At 39.9% G+C, this 17,625-nt stretch overlaps 1 protein-coding gene across 4 annotated transcripts in view; it reads left to right on the forward strand.

Annotated features, from left to right (window-relative positions):
• The first annotated feature begins 11,631 nt into the window (after nt 1–11,631).
• Pacrgl (PARK2 co-regulated-like) overlaps nt 11,632–17,625 on the forward strand; it is a 12,663-nt gene continuing 6,669 nt past the window's right edge. Inside the window, exons 1-5 of one of the 4 annotated variants that reach the window (XM_013009208.1) lie at nt 11,632–11,651; nt 13,446–13,513; nt 13,640–13,794; nt 15,456–15,523; nt 16,600–16,690. In XM_013009208.1, coding sequence (XP_012864662.1) covers nt 13,462–13,513; nt 13,640–13,794; nt 15,456–15,523; nt 16,600–16,690 — 366 coding nt within the window. In that variant the 5' untranslated portion in view covers nt 11,632–11,651; nt 13,446–13,461. Of the gene's footprint in view, nt 11,752–12,116; nt 12,973–13,445; nt 13,514–13,639; nt 13,795–15,455; nt 15,524–16,599; nt 16,691–17,625 lie in introns of those variants that run through there. The other 3 variants (XM_013009205.1, XM_013009204.1, XM_013009206.1) reach the window with 3 other exon arrangements.

Genomic DNA, 17,625 nt, shown 5'->3' on the forward strand with positions numbered 1-17,625 from the left:
GTTTGATGCTTAGAAATACGAATCTTGTGACGAGCAAGCATAAAGGTATCTTTCAAGAAAGGTATGAAAGATTGTGTCTATAGAGAGAGCCTGATCTGAAAATTTTCGAGTCTAAGGTCATTCTTTCTTCATCCACTTGATCCAGCTCAGTTAGAAACAAGCATCCAGTCCTCACCACACTCACTAGTTTGACTAAAATACTCCACGATAGCAAATACATGTTTACCTAGAACTTTTCCGTTAGAGTATAGTCAGTCTTCATTATTCACGGTATTCGTATTTGCTGATTCATCTGTTCGCCAAACTATATTTTAACTTCAAAATCAGCACTCGCAGCTCTTTTGTAGTCATTCCTAGAACTGCATGGAGCAGCAAAAATCGCCTGACACACAGCTCTCCCAGAGAGGCCAAACAAGGTGACACTCTATCTCTGCATCATCTGAGACATTTTGCATTTGTTTCTATTTGTTCATCTGGTTTTGTTTCAGTTTTGGTGGTACTGGGATTTGAACTCAGAACCTTGCTTTTATGAGGCAGCTTCTCTGACACTTATGTCATGCACCCAGAACCCCCAACTCCTTGTTTTGCATGTATTTGTCTGAGGCCTCAAACCTAAGTTTTCTCACCTTTGCCATACTTCACTAATGAGAATGAGATTAAAATCCTGTGTAAATTGAAGGGGATGTGTGCATTAAGTGCATAATTAGTAACTTACGGAAATCATTAGGCCATCTTCATGTTTTTTGTTTTGTTTTGTTTTTTTTGTCAGTGATGGGGCCTGAACTCTAGGCCTGGGCGCTGTCCCTCAGCTCTTCAGCTCAAGGCTAGTGCTCTACCACTTGAGCCACAGTGCCACTTCTAGTTTTTTCTGCTTATGTGGTGCTGATGAATTGAACCCAGGGCCTCATGCATGCAAGGCAAGCGCTCTACCACTGAGCCACCTTCCCAGCCTCCTTCTTAGGTTTTATCTGTGTAAACACTACTGCTTTCTAATCCTTCATTGTTATTAACAACTTTGTAAAATATAGTTAAGTAAGACAACATAAAACTTTAAACTTTCCATATATCAATGGTACACTGTAGAGAGTGAACAGCTTCCCTTGGAGTAAGACACACTTGAAAATATAGTACCCAAGAAGGGACTAGAATTCAGATTACATAAAGAACTACAACTTAACACCAGAACAGCAGCAAAAATAGCCGAATTTAAAAATGGGCAGGTGGGTGCTAGTGGTTCATGCCTTTAATACTAGCTACTCAGGAGTCTGAGGTCTGAGGCTCACAATTCAAAGCCAGCCCAGGCAGAAAAGTCTGTGAGACTTTTATCTGCAATAAATGACCAGAGAACTAGAAGTGGCACTGTGGCTCAAAGTGGTAGACACTTGCCTTGAGCAAAAAGAGATCAGAGACACTGCCCAGGTCTGTAGTTCAAGCCCCATGACTGATTTTAAAAAAAGGGGTGGGGTAAACATTTTGAAAAAACATTATGTCAAAGAAAGCATAAAGGGCCAACTAGCATATGGAAAGATTTTTCAGTATCACTCATATTTAGGGAAATGGAAATAAAAACACACTGAGAAAAATATCACCTCATACTAAGATAGCTAATAGCAAAGATAGTAAATGTTAATGATGGGAAATTGAAAACAGAATTGCCATTTGATCACACAAGCCACAAGATTGAAAAGCAGGATTGTGTAGAGACATTTCCATACCTGTGTTATTCACAGCAGCCCAAATCGAGAAGCAACACAAGTCCATCTTCCTTCTTCTTCTGATAGATGGAGGCATAAGCAATTTTATTATTTACATACAATGGAATATTAATTAATGTTCAAGATTGCTGTATCTAGCTTTAGGGGTATTTAGTCTCAGATTCCCCTATTCTTAGGGCCAGTCAGGTGTGCTTAATATCAGAGACCCTCCACTTGACCCTCAACAGTAAACAAACTTAGAGACATCTTCCAGGGTAACAGAAATGTTTTCCAAGAAGACATCAGTAGTAAACCAGAGGGATCTGCATAGTATCTCCATCTTTTCCAAGAGATCTCACCTCTTTTTCTGTGAGCTACACAGATTAGCCTATTGCTCTTTAAGTTGCTGGCCACTTTGGGATTTGGTGATTTAGTATTTTAGTATTTGTTAGCTCTCTTTACAGTTTGGGGTTTGCATTTCCCACTTCTGCTGAGCCAGTTAGCAAGGGTCTAGCATCATTGCCATTAAAATATACTATACAGTATATAGTATATAGTACTATGCTTGTCCATTTCCCTGCTCTTTGTATTGGTGGAGTTAGGCATTTCAAGGAAAGTCTTTGCATTGTAATTTTTTGCTGCTGTTTCCATGGGTCAGAGTTACCCCAAACTCCTTTTTGACCTGAAAAAACTCATACTTTCCTTCCTGGCCAAGTTCAAATGCCACATAGTTGTAGCTTCCTATGACTGCTCCCTCTTTACCATTAAAGTAGAAGTAAGTATTCCTTTAAGTCAATTCCCAACAAATCTTACATATGCTTCCAATGGAGTGTTTTTCCTTTTGAATTATAATTATATGTGTTTGGCATTAGCTCTCCATGGATGAGAAGTTTCTGTAACAACATCTTCATATGCTCTGAATACTTGTTTTTATTCTCTCTATGGAGAAGAGGGCCTATCTGCTCATGTTGGCGTGCGATCTCCATCTTGCTTGCAATTCTACTATGACCCAATCTCTTAAGCCATGACACCCGAATGAGCCCCTGTATTGGCTTTTTCTTACTGTGACCAACATAACTGACAGAATAAAACAAAAGGAGAAAAATTTCAGTCCATTGTGGTGGATAAGAACCAAGAGAGCAGAGGAGAGCAGAGCAGAGCAGAGCAATTCACATCATGGAGTCCAGGAAGCAAAGAGAAATGGACTGTGAAGCCAACATAACAAAGGCACGGCCAATGATCAACTTTCTTCCTCTACACCCCACCTCGAAAGTTTCCACAATCTCCCCAAATAGTGCAGCCTGGGGACCAAGAATTCAAAACACTTGTCTGTGTGGGACATTTTGCATCCAAACCATAATAGCCTCATTTTAGAGTTCAAAGAATACAACCTTACAAATAGCTTGATTAGGGCTTGGGTCAGATCCATGTTGGATCTTCAGAACTGCAAGACAAATTCACCTTGCACAAACCCTAACATGTGGACAGGGTCATAGTAGCAGTAGAAATCAAATAGTTCCAGGGCATTATCATTCAGTTCTCTCCACAAACAGCAGAAACTGCCGTCTGTTTTACCAGCTTTGAGAAGCGAACCCTTGGGTAAGTGAGCAATGCACTTTCTGTCTCAAGGAAATTCTACATTGCTCCAATTGTCAGTTATTGTTTACTTCAATATGCAATTTGAATAAGCAGTCTGGTTTTAAGAAGAAATACCAAATATTATCCCATGCCTTCTGTGTGTTTTGCTTACATAATAAGTTTCTTATAGCACATAACAATCTCATTCAAGTGCCTGCTATTATTTGTAACTTTCTTTCACAATCTTAAATCAATTTCAACAACAGTTTCACCTTGGGAAAATTTAGTCTTTTAAATAGTTATTGTTTTGTATTACTATGTTAATTTTATGGGCCTTTTCCCCTACCCCCAGCCCTCAATCATTTCTTCTATTTGTAGTCACAAATTTTATTCATAGCTTGATTTCTTTTACCATTTCCTTTGACAAGTCTATACTCAAGCTTCAGAATAATAAAATTCTGAAGAGTCTATTGCACAAATAGCCTATTTGCAAGATTTTTCTTGACAGTTCTGGGTAGCAGCAAAAATATACTATCTCATTCTATTAGGATGAAAGCTACAAGAAAAAAATACGTCTAGAACCCTTAGTTAGGTCAATGTAATAGTGATAGCTGTTTCAAGAATTCCAAAATACATTTAAGAGTGAACAAAACAAAAAGACAATCTCAACCTTCCCCCAACCACATTAAGTACACACATAATTCTAGAATTCTGGAATCTTTTTTTCTGCCAGTCCCAGAGTTTCAACTTGAAATTCCCACCACTTGAACCATGCCTCCATCCTGAGTTTTCGCTAACTAATTAAAGATTGAGTTTCTCAAAGTTTTCTGCCTGGCCTGGTTTCCTAAGTAGTTAGGATTACAGAAGTGAGACACTGGTGCCCAGATGGAATGGTTTTCTTGAAATATTTCATGTCTCAGTAATTATGTCAAAGATTACATAGAAGCTCTAAAATCCTGTGCTCAATGTCTCATAGACTTGTCAACAAGTCATTTATTTCCTCTAAAAGAAATAATTTGTTTCCAGGCTTAATGTAACTTTCAACAGAATATAATCCTACGCATATTAGAAGATGAAGTAGGAAGTTCAGGGAGTTTCTCTGAGGCATGTATTAATTTTCCAGCTCTGTCATAACAAAGTATCACCCTCTGGCCACCTTGCTCTGGGGGGGTGGGGGATATTGGTGAAGCTGGTTCCTCTTCATTGCTGTGAGAAAGAGAGCCGTCCTGTGCATGTCTTCCATCAAGCTCTTCCTGGTGGTTTATTAGCAGTCACTGGTATTCCTTGTCTGTAGCTACATCATTCCATCTCTGCTTCCAAGAACATCTTCACAGAATGTTCTCCCGCTGTGCTTGGATGTGTCCAAAATCCCTCTTCTTTCCCCAGTAAATGAAAACACCAGGATATTGGATAATGATCTCCCCCCTACTCCAGGATGACTTCACTGTAGCTTAACTAGTTCACGTGGAATCATTCCATTGCTGGATAAGTTAAGATGTCAACCCATGCACTTTCAAAGGAACAAAGTTCTGAGTTGTCCTACTATTCGAAATATAGACTTATTCTAAACTTATAGACTTCAACTAAATCCCTCTCCAGTTATTACCTCTTAGATCTCAGTGGAGAACAATTCTATCCTTCATTTTGATGGGGTTCTCATTAAAAATTTGAAGTAAATCATGTATACCATTATCACTCCTTCTGTCTTCCAGTTGCTTAGTTCAGTTCTTTGCAAGTTGAATAAAGCACTTCCCTACCTTAGTAAAATGCATATTCTCATCCAGGGACTTGAAGGTGGGACCCCAGAACTTGGATTCCCCATCATGTCCCACGTCACAGTACTGATCTGAGAACCTCAACAGTGGTCCCAAAGATGGAAAGATCCAGTTATGAATAAGAAACCAAGACTACTGCAGAAAAAAGTGCTTCCCAATGTATTCTCCTCAGCAAAGGACGACCCCAGACATCTTAACTATTGACAGTGGGCCAGGGAATGTAAGCATGGAGACAAGCTGTGTAACCCGACCTCACCACGCCACACACCAGTCAGAGCTCAGACAGAGAGGAAGTCAACCCTTGCAACTGATTTCAGTGCTGCTAAAAAAATGACTTTGTGAGCCACTCATTAGCCCACAATCAGCAGAACAAAAATTAATTACCTATGACTTAAGGGATTAATGTCTTTGTGGTTAATTCTATTTTCTGGCAAACATTGAAGCAATCTCTTTCCTATTTTTAACCTTCAATTTAACAGGATACTAGAACTAAGGTATTCATCAAGTATACTTTATTCTACATGAGATGTCTTCAAATAATTGAGGAGTGGGAGAAATAAGAGATGTTGGACATAAGATACCAAGTTTCAGTTATGAACAATGAGTAAGTTTTGGAGATGGAAATGACAGTAGAGTGACCCTAGTTAATATTATTTTGAATATTTGAAACTTAAGACTAGACCTTAAGTTATCTCATACACACATACAAACAATTATGTAAGCTGTTGGATAGGTTAATTAACTTCATAGCAATAATTGCTTTACAACATACACATATATAAAACCAAACAATTTTTATCAACTCTATCACAATACAAAACTAGGCTGAAAGCATTCATGCTTCAAGTGGTAGAGAATCTGCCTTGATTTCAGTCCCAAGTACTACTAATAATGCTGTTTTTCTAAAGATATAAAGAAAATGTCTGCAAATGATTCTAAAGTACCAATTCTAAGTTATAAATTGGCATGATAAGACATTTCTTTAAGAGAATATTTTCTCCTACCCTTTGAATTCTTCCATAAGAAATGCTGCCCCTGGAGTATTTTACATAGACTCACTGAGCGAGCAGGGTTGTTATAAATAGTCCCTGACAAAATCTGAAATTCTTTGGAAAATCCAAAGTCAAGTTCAGGGTTGGTCATTATTTGGAAGAGATGGAAAAATAGTCATCAGTCAGAGGCAAGGTCCAGATATGAAATCAGAGATAACATGACTATCCTCTTCACCCTCCTTCAGTCTTTGGGGTAATACCCCTAAAATAACAAGACTGGGTCTACATACATAGGACAGCAAAGCATTCCACAGACTGTGTCTAGACCAATGATTCAAAGACTCAGTTACAGCTTCACAGTATTCTCCTGGGGTTAAACTGAGCAGTTGAATTTCTTTCTTTTCCTTCCTTCCTTCTTTTCCTTTCTTCCTTTCTTTCTATCTTTTTTTTGTCAGTCATGGGGCTTGAACTCAGGGTTTGGGTACTGTCCGTGAGCTTTTTCACTCAAGGGTAGTGCTCTATCTCTTTGAGCCACAGCACCACTTCCATATTTCTGGTAGCTATTTGGAATTAAGAGTCCCATGGACTTCCCTGCCCAGGCTGGGAAGTCAAACCAGAATCCTTAGACTTTAGCCTCCTGAGTAGCTAGGATTGTAGGTGTGAGGCACCTGTGCCCAGCTGAGCAGTTGAATTTCATGCACCTCCGTTTGAATAAACAGAGTATATCCTAAATACCTCAGAGGGGAACAGAACTAGCCCAGTGAACACTTGGCATGAGGCACACACAACCGATAGTCGACTTGGATCTAGTGTGTATGACTGAGGATGAGATGCCATGCACCTCCAAGCATCCGCAGCCAAGACAATTCCAAGAAGAGAAGGAAGCTCTTCCTCCAGGGACAGAAGAAAAGAAAACAATATAATTATGCATCATGGATGTTATTTGCGCTGACTCTAAGATTCATGCTCTTCAGGTATCTAATAGTACATTGCACAAACAATATGTACTATTTAAACTATTTATACATCTATTCCTTTATACATCTATTTCTTTTCCTAGCCACTCTCTATGTGTGATTCTTCAGAATTTGAACTAAAATGTGTTAACTAAAATGTACTGTCATGTAAAATACACACCAGATTTTGAAGACTTAGCATACTAACAAGAAAAAATTCCAATTAAAGCTTAGATTTATAACATATCAAAATTATATTATTATGGATAGATCAATTAAAATATGTGACTACAATTAATCTTATCTGCTTCTATTTATAAGAAAAACATGCCTCCTTGGAAATTTAATTGTTCCCAGGTGAGTGGTGTCATCATTCTATTGGATCAAGTAGACTTCTATGCCCCTACATCCTGGGCTCATTTGCCTTCACCTGAGGAATCAACATCACTCCTTCATTTTCCCATGTGCAAGTGACTTTTAATGACTGTATAATGATAATGTCTAACAGTTTCTGACAGCGTGTACTAGAAATTACATAGGAAATGTCTTGTATCTCATTTCCTAATGAGGGGACTTGGGAATCATCACTGGGGGATGATTACTTGGTCTGTGATTTGTATAAAAGGGAAGAAATTTTCTGTATAGTAATTAAGGAAAGCCATTATTCCACTGATGTTCCCTTCAAACTGCTTCATTACTACAGGATCGCAATTAATTCAATCAGTCCTTCGCAAGAGAAACACAACGATGAGAAGAAAATCACCTTGAATGATGAACTTCGCTTAGATTTCTTATGTAATTCATAATGTTACAGTGTATGTACTAACACACTGAAACAGAATAATTTGAGAAATCAGGACAGTAATCCAGGTTAGTTGTCTGCTTGATCTTGGGTTGGACATTGATAAAGTGTCTCAGACTCTTCAGACTGCTATAACAAAATGCCTATCAACAACAAATATTTCTGGAGGCTGAGAATACTATGAGCAAGGCACCAACAGATTCCATTTCAAATGAGGACCTCCTGTCAGGATATAGGTGGTGACTCCTCACTATATTCTCACATGTCGAGAAGAATGATGGTTCTTTCTCAAGCCCCTATTATGAGGACATTAATCTTATTCATAATGGTTCTGTCCCTATGGCCTAATCACTTCCACAAGACTTTACCTCTAAATCCCATTACTTGGAGGAAATAATTAAAAAGTTAAAACTTGGAGGGGGGTGATTCAAGCATTCAAACTTAACAAAAAAGAAGCTACCATTTTTTTAGGGATATAGCTAGCTCCCGGGAAGTCTCTTAGATGTAGGAACAGAGAAATGATCATTCTAATTTCATTCTCCTCCCTGCTAATTATTTATTTTGTTCTTCATGTTCTCCAAATAGAAGCTAGGCAGAATGGCAGCCTTGTAGTTTATTCCCATAAGCTCCCTAGAGAGGACAACAGGGTGAAACTGAGGAGTGTATCTATAGGAGCAAACAGAAACTAGTGTATTGTATTGCTTTCAGAATTCTTAGTCTACACACACAAGCCACCTTCCCTTCCTTATCCTTTTATCCACCCAATATAGAATCAAATCTTAAAATCAGAACCAGCGTTGTATTTCTCACATGCAACATATTCTTCTACAACTTCATCTATCCCTATTCCCATTTACCTATTCACAACTCTGCCTAAACTTCTTTCCCACCCTCTACAAGAGCATGTCCAATGATCTCTGTCATCTATATCTGGATGTCTCACAGGCCTTTGCAGTTAGTATGGTCAAGAAAGCATCTGCGGTTCATTTGAAGGACATCCTCTCAAAGTTGCAATGTAAATAATCCTGTTACTTCATTTTCTAAAACAAAATAGAACAGGCTATTTGATTACCATTAGGAGAAGATAATACCATTCACTGTGGTTATTGTAAAGCTGTGAACAGCTTATCACATTTATGATCTTTACTCCTGCACATAGTTTGACACTTTTGCCACTAGTGGTGGTCTGCAAATTGGTTTTGTTTTTATCATTGCAATAATGATTTAATGAGTGCTTGCAATGAGTCAGCTACTTTATTTGCACTCTTATTTATCTCTAAAGTAAGGAAATCTATACTGAGAGCTGTTTGGCACATGGCCTTATAGTAATAGGGAGAGGTCATTTTTATATCTCAAGAGCTTGGCTATGTGATAACCCATGGGGCCCCAGTAATCAGTGGAGCCCAATAGTCAGCTTGGCCCTGTGGCCCCGCCTGCTGGAGGGGGCGGGGCAGCAAGAGGCGAGCCTCACTGCTCCACAGACCCCACCATGGGACAGAGCAGGGCTTTGAGAGGCTGAAGTCACCACCCCACGGGGCGCCTCGGAGGGGCGTGGCATGCCACCGAAACGGGCAGGGCATGCCACCAAAGGAGTGGGGCATGCCGCCAAAAGGGGTGGGGTGTGCTGCTGGAGGGGTGGAGCATGGAGGCCCACACGGTGAACTGTCAGGAAGTGATTGGACAGTGATTGGCAGCTTGGGGGAGGAGCATGAATGGCAGTTGGAAAACCATTAGGGAAAACCATAGGTAAGCAGTGAGCGGAGGAAGGGGAGGAATAGGAGTGGAGGATCCTGGAAGGAAAAGCTTGCCGGGGCAGGGCAGGCCTTGGAAGGTCATTTGGGGCCTCCTTGAGGGGTCCTTTGGGACCTCCTCTGGAGGTCATTGGGGCCTTCCTCTGCAGAGGCCTGTGGAGAGGCCTCCCTGAGCAGAGCAGGGCAGGCCTGTGGAGAGTGGAGAGCCCTGCAGAGAAGGAGGAAGGGAAGAAAGGGAAAAGCCTTCCCCTTTGGAGGTTTGGAGCTTTGGAGCTTTGGAGGTCTGGGGTTGGAGGTTTGCAGACCCATTAACAAAGGTCGGGGGTCAGGACTGCTGTTGGAGGCTTGGAAGTTTGGTGGTTGAGGCAGATCTTGGTTCTGGGTATCTAGCCCAGGAGAAGGTAGGCTCAGGACCCTTTTCTGGTATACATAGTGTAAATAAACTTCTCGTGTCCACCTTTCACTGTCTGTGCCTCGATGGATTGTCTCGCTCTCCTCTCCGGAGGTCATAAGTGTTGCAGAACATATACACTATTCCCTAAAATAACACAAATCATTGTTATGGTCCAGGGAAGAGGGGATAAAAGGCTAAGAGTTTGGATATTGAAAGCATTAAGAGTAAGGAAAATATAATACAGCTTGAGAAAACCAGACAAGAGACTAAAAGGAACCATTTCCTTTCCATGCTTTTTAAACTAGTAAGCATGAATTGTGCTAGAGACTGGGGCTAGAAGACAAGTTACCTAGTGGAAAGACATGTACTTCATAATAAATTTTAAGATTAAATTTGTATGCAAGATTCACAGAATATTAGTGAGATTGGATATGTGCAGAATTTATTAATTTCATTAACTGAAAGAACCTTCCCCGAGTACCTACATACTTACTATACTATCTAGTATAGTTCTTTCTTTCCTTTCTTTCTTTTTTTCTTTCTTCTTTCTTTCTTTCTTCCTTTCTTTCCTTTTTTTCTTTCTTCTTTCCTGTTAAAGTAACTCCATTTTTGAGGCAGTGACCATTTGTTGCTTGTTTAAGCAAATCCTGTGAGCAAACCTACACCACCAATTAGCAACACGTGGTGGTAATCCAAATACCTGGTTGTTAGCCTTTATAAGCCCTGCAAATCTTTAGCTCCAGGCTCTCCTCCTAGGCTCTGCTGTGTTGGAGCGTAGGCCAAGGCCCAAGCTGCAGCCCGTCTAAATAAAACGTTGGTTTTGCATTAGAACGTCTGACTCTCCTTGGTCTTCTTGGTGGGGGTCCTGTGACGTGGGTACTACTCTTTTTCTTTCTTTCTTTCTTTCTCTCTTCTTTCCTTGCTTTCTTCTTTCCCTCCCTCCTCTCTCCTCCCTTCCTGTCTCCCTCCCCCTCCCTTCCTCCCTCTCTTCTCCTCCCTCCTACCCTCCCTCCCTTCCCTCCTTTCCTTCCCTCCTTCCTTCCTTCTTTCCTTCATTTTTTTATTTTCTTCGAATCTATCTGGAGAAACAAAAAGAATGACATAGTCCTTATCCTGAAGAATCCTACAGTATAATGAAACCATTTCTGGGGTGACAGCAAGAATAGAGCTACAGGACATGCAATGCTAAACAACCTGGAGGTCAATAAAATCCAAGGCATACAAAAGACCACAGAGAGGGCAGTGGACAGGTCTTAAGAGTGTTTGTAGTCTTCTTATTAAGACAGTCCAAATTGTTGCTGGTGGGATTGCTAGGGAATACACATCTTCCTCCCGTATTCATTTCTCTAGAACACTATGAAGGATAAAATGTATATTCTTTCACTATGCAAACAGGGATGCATTATGTAGCTCAGCACACATAAGGACTAGGAAAATGGCCAGGACCGGAACTTGCACAGCAGGGTTTATGAATTAGGTAGACAGGGCAGGAAACTAACACCCAGTCAATTTCCAGAAGATTCGCTTTCCTGAGTCCGTCCATCCTTGAGAGGGCGCTGGCAGCACCCGACCCATCCTTGGAACCTCCAGTGGCCGGCTGCCATGGCAACGATCACTTCCGGGACGGCCGCCGCTACCTAGTTGTCATTGGTCGAGAGGACGCGGCCCGCCGCTGACGTCACTGCGGAGCGCCGGGTGCGAAGGCGCCGGTAAAGCCGGGTATCTTCGGTGGTGGTCGGCGTGATTTGTGGTTGGTTTGTGGAGAGAGAGTCGGGCGGAGGCCCGGGCGTCCACGTCGCGGCGGGAGAGGTGTGGTCTCGGGACGGGTCCCCGGAGCTGTGGATCGGGGTGCGGGAATCCCGCCGGCCTCCTCCTGCTCTGTTGCCAGGGCCGCCTCTCGGTTGCTAACGACCCTGGAGTCGGCTCCTCGGAGCGCACGGGGCCGCCGGGGCACCGGCCTGGGGTTGGGCGGGAGCGTCCTTCCCCGGCCTGGCCTGTGGGTGGCAGGCGCGTCCTTCCCGGTCCCGGCCCCGGGTTTGGCCTGGACATCTTGCTGGGTATCCAGGGATGTCTAGGGACAGGCCCCGGGTTTTATTGGATGAGATGGGGTCTTGCCTACATCCGAATCTCCGCAACCTTTGCAGCTAGGATTACAGACATGATTTTCCCCAGCAGGTTGAAATTTGTTTCCGAGAGTTTTCTCCTTTTGGAGATTTCTAATTGTCAGGTGAATTCATGACTCAGATGAAGAATCATTTATGGAAGTATCCTGTTTATCCGGAATCAGATGAACCTACGGAGTCGAGTCTGTGTCCTCACATAGTTAAAAAGTTGTCCTTTGGAAGTGGAGGGGAACTTGTCACAAGGGAAGGTTTTTACACTGTGGAGTTTGACAACAGTTGTATATACTGACAATGAAAATCATACACTATGACGTGCACTAATCAGGAATCAAACATAAAGGAGCAAGCTGGAAACTCAAGGTGTTTGTGAAATGTGTATTTCACTTAGGTCAGGAAAGGTGGCGTGAGAGTCTGGCGTGGAGCTCAGCCTCAGTGTACCAGTAGGCAGTTGGGCATAAATCTGGAAATATTTGCGTATCTTTGTAGAGATACAAATTTAGATTGAGGTTGGATTAAGCAGGAAATCTTGAGGGATTAACTTTAGCACTTCACTTAGTAGAAATGAGAAAAATGGAAGGAGAGTGAACCAACATTTATTGGGTAAGCAACTTTATGTATAATCATATATTCCCCATAACATCCTTGAGTGGTTATATTATGTCTCTTTGTCAATGGATCATGAAGGCAAGGCTTGGGGATGTTAAATCTGCTGAAATTCATCAAACATGTAATTGCTAAAGCTGAGATACAACCCTAGATGTACCCATCATTTGTTCCTCACAACTCTAGGGTTGAGTATTATCAGTGCAGAAGAAGAGGGCATGCACAATCCTAGCTGAGTGGCCAGAAAACTGGTTGCAGCCTCAGTTGTAGTTCCATTCTGTTTATAGAGCTCATGGTGCATTAGGTAAGAGAGTTCATTATGTCACTGGAAATTCTGACCATGATATATCAACATTAGCATTCAGAGTTTAGGAAATATAGAAGCCAGAGAAGATGGAGAAGGTAGGAGATGTGCCAACCATATACAGTATATTCAGTATACTGAATTTTGTATATGTTGTAACTGAGTATATTTTGACAATTCAAATTTTGACAAATTTTTTATAATTTTTTTTTACAATTTTTACAAGTTTTCATTTCTGTGGAAGCTATAAATTAAAAACAGTGGTCACATGTTCTATTGTATAATTATACTTTAGTGAAACTGCTTTTTTCTCTAATTTTTATTTCAGTGTTACTGAAATTATTTTGTCTTTAGTCTTTTCAGGTATTTGGCTCCATACTGGGATTTTTAAATTTTTATGTCAACTATTCTATCTTTATGCTCTGTTCATGTTAGAGATAAACACATTTTGAGATCGTTTCCTTTAACTACAGGATTGGAAAGGAAGCAATGCAGAAATCAGATTGCCCTACAGATGTACAGGTGAAAAGCAGAGTAACAGGTACAGAGCTTTGTTATTTTACATGAAGAGGCCAATGTTTTTTGTGAGATGTTCTGTGTTCCATATGGATTTGGGGTGAACTTTTATTGTATTCGCCTGGTTTTATTGATGCTCTGCCTTTTCTAGGTAACTTTGATCAAAGGACATCCACCAGCACACAAATAAAACGCAAGACTACAGTTCAGCGAAGTAAATCTTCCTCTTCCACCAGCTCTCCAGAGTGTGTCCGAAAAGTTCATCCTCGACCAAGCGATAAACTAAACCCTAAAACAATTAATCCTGTAAGTACAGAATCCTAATTTGGGTTTGTAAATGTGATAGATGTCAGCCGGTTACTCTTGAACCATTCTGAATGCTACCCCAGGTTTCCTCTGTTGCTATTCTAAACTAGTTACTGCTTCTGTGTCCATTCAGACTCATTGATGCATAATATAGAGATATAATAAATTATACAACAGCTTTTTCAATATTTTATGCTGTTTGACCTTCTAATATCAGTGAATAGACTTGAATTCTATGGTTACTACATGATATCTGTGCTTCAGTACTTGTATAAATGTCAATATTCTGTAAACTAATTCCACTGGAAAGTCTTACTGTAATACTAATCTCCCTTGATCTTTTCAAGGCAACCTGATCAAATTTAGCAAACATGACATGTATGTACATAAATGTGTTAAATTATCTAGAACTTTAACATATGTACGTCATAGCACCAAACATTATCTGTCCCAGGTAGTGCTAGACAATAGTGATTTCATCCTTCACAGGGTATTGTGAAAGTGACTGATACTCTGTGAAAGTGACTGATTGACTCTGCTGGCAAATAGAATATGGCAAATGAAATTTATTCATTAATGTTAGCAGATATACATACCAGAAGTGGTTAATCTCTGTACCTTCTCTCTCTGTACTCCGGTATGCACATCACCCCTGTTCTTCATCATGATTACCAAATACACTTCATCACCAGATCAAAACTGGCAAGTAGAGGAAATTAGACAGAATTCTAAATGGTTCAGTAGTATAGAGCATTAAGTTTAGAATTAACCCAATTTACTGTGAGAAAACACATTTAGCAGACAAAGTAACATAGTACACACAGTTACCAACTCAGTTCATATTCTGAGCAATATGCCACAGTAATAGGAATGATTTATACATTAGTTTATATTTCCTACTAAGAAGCACAGTTTAAAAAATTCCTTCACATATGCTACACCCATGGTATCCATGAATATATAGTTCCATGGAGATCACTGTCCAGGAAAATCCTGTGCTTGTGTTCCTAATTTCTATTTAAATCTCTGATCAGTTATGTTACAATTGTAATGTGATTGTTTAATTTGTTGTGACTGTCTCTTAAATTGCCATTGAAATTAGATATAGAATTAGTCTGTCCTTGAATATACAGAAAAACAAGAAGCTTGTCAAATTATATAATCTAAGACAGTATACTCAAATGCATTTGAGACTTTTGCCTCATATTTGATTTTCATTCCATAGAAGCATTAAGCTAGTTTAGAGAAATAAGAGATTTTTTTTTCTTTTTACCACCCACACTATCTCTGTTTGGCTGAAGGCAAGTAGGAGATAAGTTAGTGACTAAAACCAGACCATTTTCTTCTTTTCCACTTAGCCAACACCTGAACAGTCAGAGTAAGGTAGAAAGTATCAAGATCTATCCATTTCCATGTTTTCAGCCATGTTTAGGCCCTCTGAAATAAGTTAAAGATACAAAATTGCACACTGCTTGGGTGTAGTCTTGTTATTCTGGAAGTGTGACCATTTTTCTCATTCCTGCTGAGCAGGAATGCTCCTTATAATACCAGAGTTTTGATTTGACAGGGTGACTGTTTGCCTCTAAATTCAACAGCAGAGTTAAAATTGATTAGCTATCACAGAGTGGAGGTAATTGTAGTATTTCTATTTCTTTTTTCAGTTTGGTGAACAGTCACGGGCCCCTTCTGCATTTGCAGCTATTTATTCTAAGGGAGGTATTCCTTGCAGGTAAAATCAATACAATTTATAACTGACCATATTATTCACAGTAATTGAGCAAAATCAATACAGTATTCAGTGAAAATGGGTTGAAAGTTCTACTAGGTTGAAATAAAGGTGACTTATTTTCTTCACTGTTGGATTGGTATAGATCTCTGGACATTGATGAAGAAAACCATTTTAATCCCAAAATGTACTTATTGAGACCTGTGGTAAATTACCAAATAATTTGAGGAATTGAGTGATCCACTTTCTAAAACAATCAATTCAGGCATTCATAAACTTCCTCAAGTTGCAAATTAGAAAATCCTGTCATTGGTGAAGTTGTAAGTACTTAAGCATATTTTTGTCCCTTTTGGGTCAGGTCTTTTTGCCCTGGACTAGTTTTAGTCTGTTTGAAACAATGGGAAATTTTATTCACATTATAAAAAGGATAATTGAAAATTTTCTTACGGCTCCACATTTTTTTTAAAGTAATGAGATAGCAAAGACCCTAATCCAGGGTCTCGAATCCATTTTCATAGCTCCTGTTGGAGCCCCTTTACCTTCTTGTCCTCGGTTTTCTCCTTAGGTGGCAGGTATGTTGTATACCTGCCAGCCCAAGCAGGAAACTTTGTGAGATTCTTATCTACGATTTTCCATCAAAAAAAAAAAAAAAGAAAAGAAAAGAAAAAGAAAAGCCAGAAATGGTGCTGTGGTGTAGCCTTGAGCATAAAAGCTCAGGGATAGTGCCTAGACCCTGAGCTCAAGCCCCACAATTGGCACAAAAGAAAAAAAAATACACTAGTGGGGAAACAGATTCATAATGAGCAATATCAAATGCAGGGCTATTAAACCATTTCGTTCAAAGAGTAGGACTTTGTAGGACGTTGTTTTGTACAATGTCCTTGACTTATCTTTAAAAATTATGATATCTGTATGTTATAAACTAATTCTAATGTGGCTATATACACATATATAGCCACATATATACATATATACATATACATATATTCAGATATATACTCTTTGAAAAGTATGTGTATGATAAGATTCCTAATGAATAATTGTACTTTTTTTGTCTCTCACTGACTTTCGTATTGTAGATTGGTCCATGGTTCAGTAAAGCACAGGTTACAGTGGGACTGCTCTCCTGAAAGTCTTCCATTTGACCCTCTTCTTATTACTTTAGCTGAGGTAAACAAAGAGTTTCACCTGAATGTTCATGAAAATAGTCCTATTTTATAAGTAAATCTCATTATGTACCTTTGAAATGAGAACAGGACAGCAGTAAGCAGTCATGGTGGTTCATGCCGGTATCTTAGTTACTGGGGAATCAGAGATAGGGATATTGAATGTAAGGTCAGCCTGGGCATAGAAGTTTGACAGACACCATCTCACAGCCAGTGGTGGGTTATGGTGATATGCAACTGTTATCCTAGCTACCAGGGAATCAGCATAATGGCTGAGTGCCTCTTATCCCCAGTGTCAGAGGAACAAGAATGAGGGTCCCAGCCTCATTTCCAGCTAAGGCATAAAGTAGGATCCTACCTCGAAGATCACCAATGCAAAAAGAGGTTGAAGAGGTAGGTAGCACAAGTGCTAGTGTGCTTAGCAGCATGAGGCCCTGAATTCAACATACCCAGTACTGCCAAAGGTGAGCAAAAAGAAAAGCAGAACCGAACAATAGTATTAAACCTTTACACCAGTAAGAAGTAATTTTGGTTGTCATGTATTGATTAGAAATTGATAAACCAATTTTATAAACATTAAGTTAGGCTAACAAAGATTTGTGGATAAAAGACGAAGTAATCATAATTTATTATTGGACTTACTATAAGATGATTGCATAAGAAGATAATTGTTATTTTTTTTACTAATCACGAGAACAGCAGAATTAAGACGAATGACATCATAATAAGTGTCCTATTTCTCTACCACCAGCTAATGTGATGGGTAATTGATACTAACTTTTTTTTTTTGGATGGTCATGGGGCTTGAAACCTGGGCCTGGGTGCTGTTCCTGAGCTTTTCAGTTCAAGGCTAATGCTCTACCACTTGAGCCATAGTGCCACTTCTGGTTTTCTGGTGGTTTATCAGAGATAAGAGTCTCATGGACTTTCCTGCCTGGG

This window comes from Dipodomys ordii, unplaced genomic scaffold, assembly GCF_000151885.1.
Source record: "Dipodomys ordii isolate 6190 unplaced genomic scaffold, Dord_2.0 Scaffold8, whole genome shotgun sequence".
NCBI classification, from domain to species: domain Eukaryota; kingdom Metazoa; phylum Chordata; class Mammalia; order Rodentia; family Heteromyidae; genus Dipodomys; species Dipodomys ordii.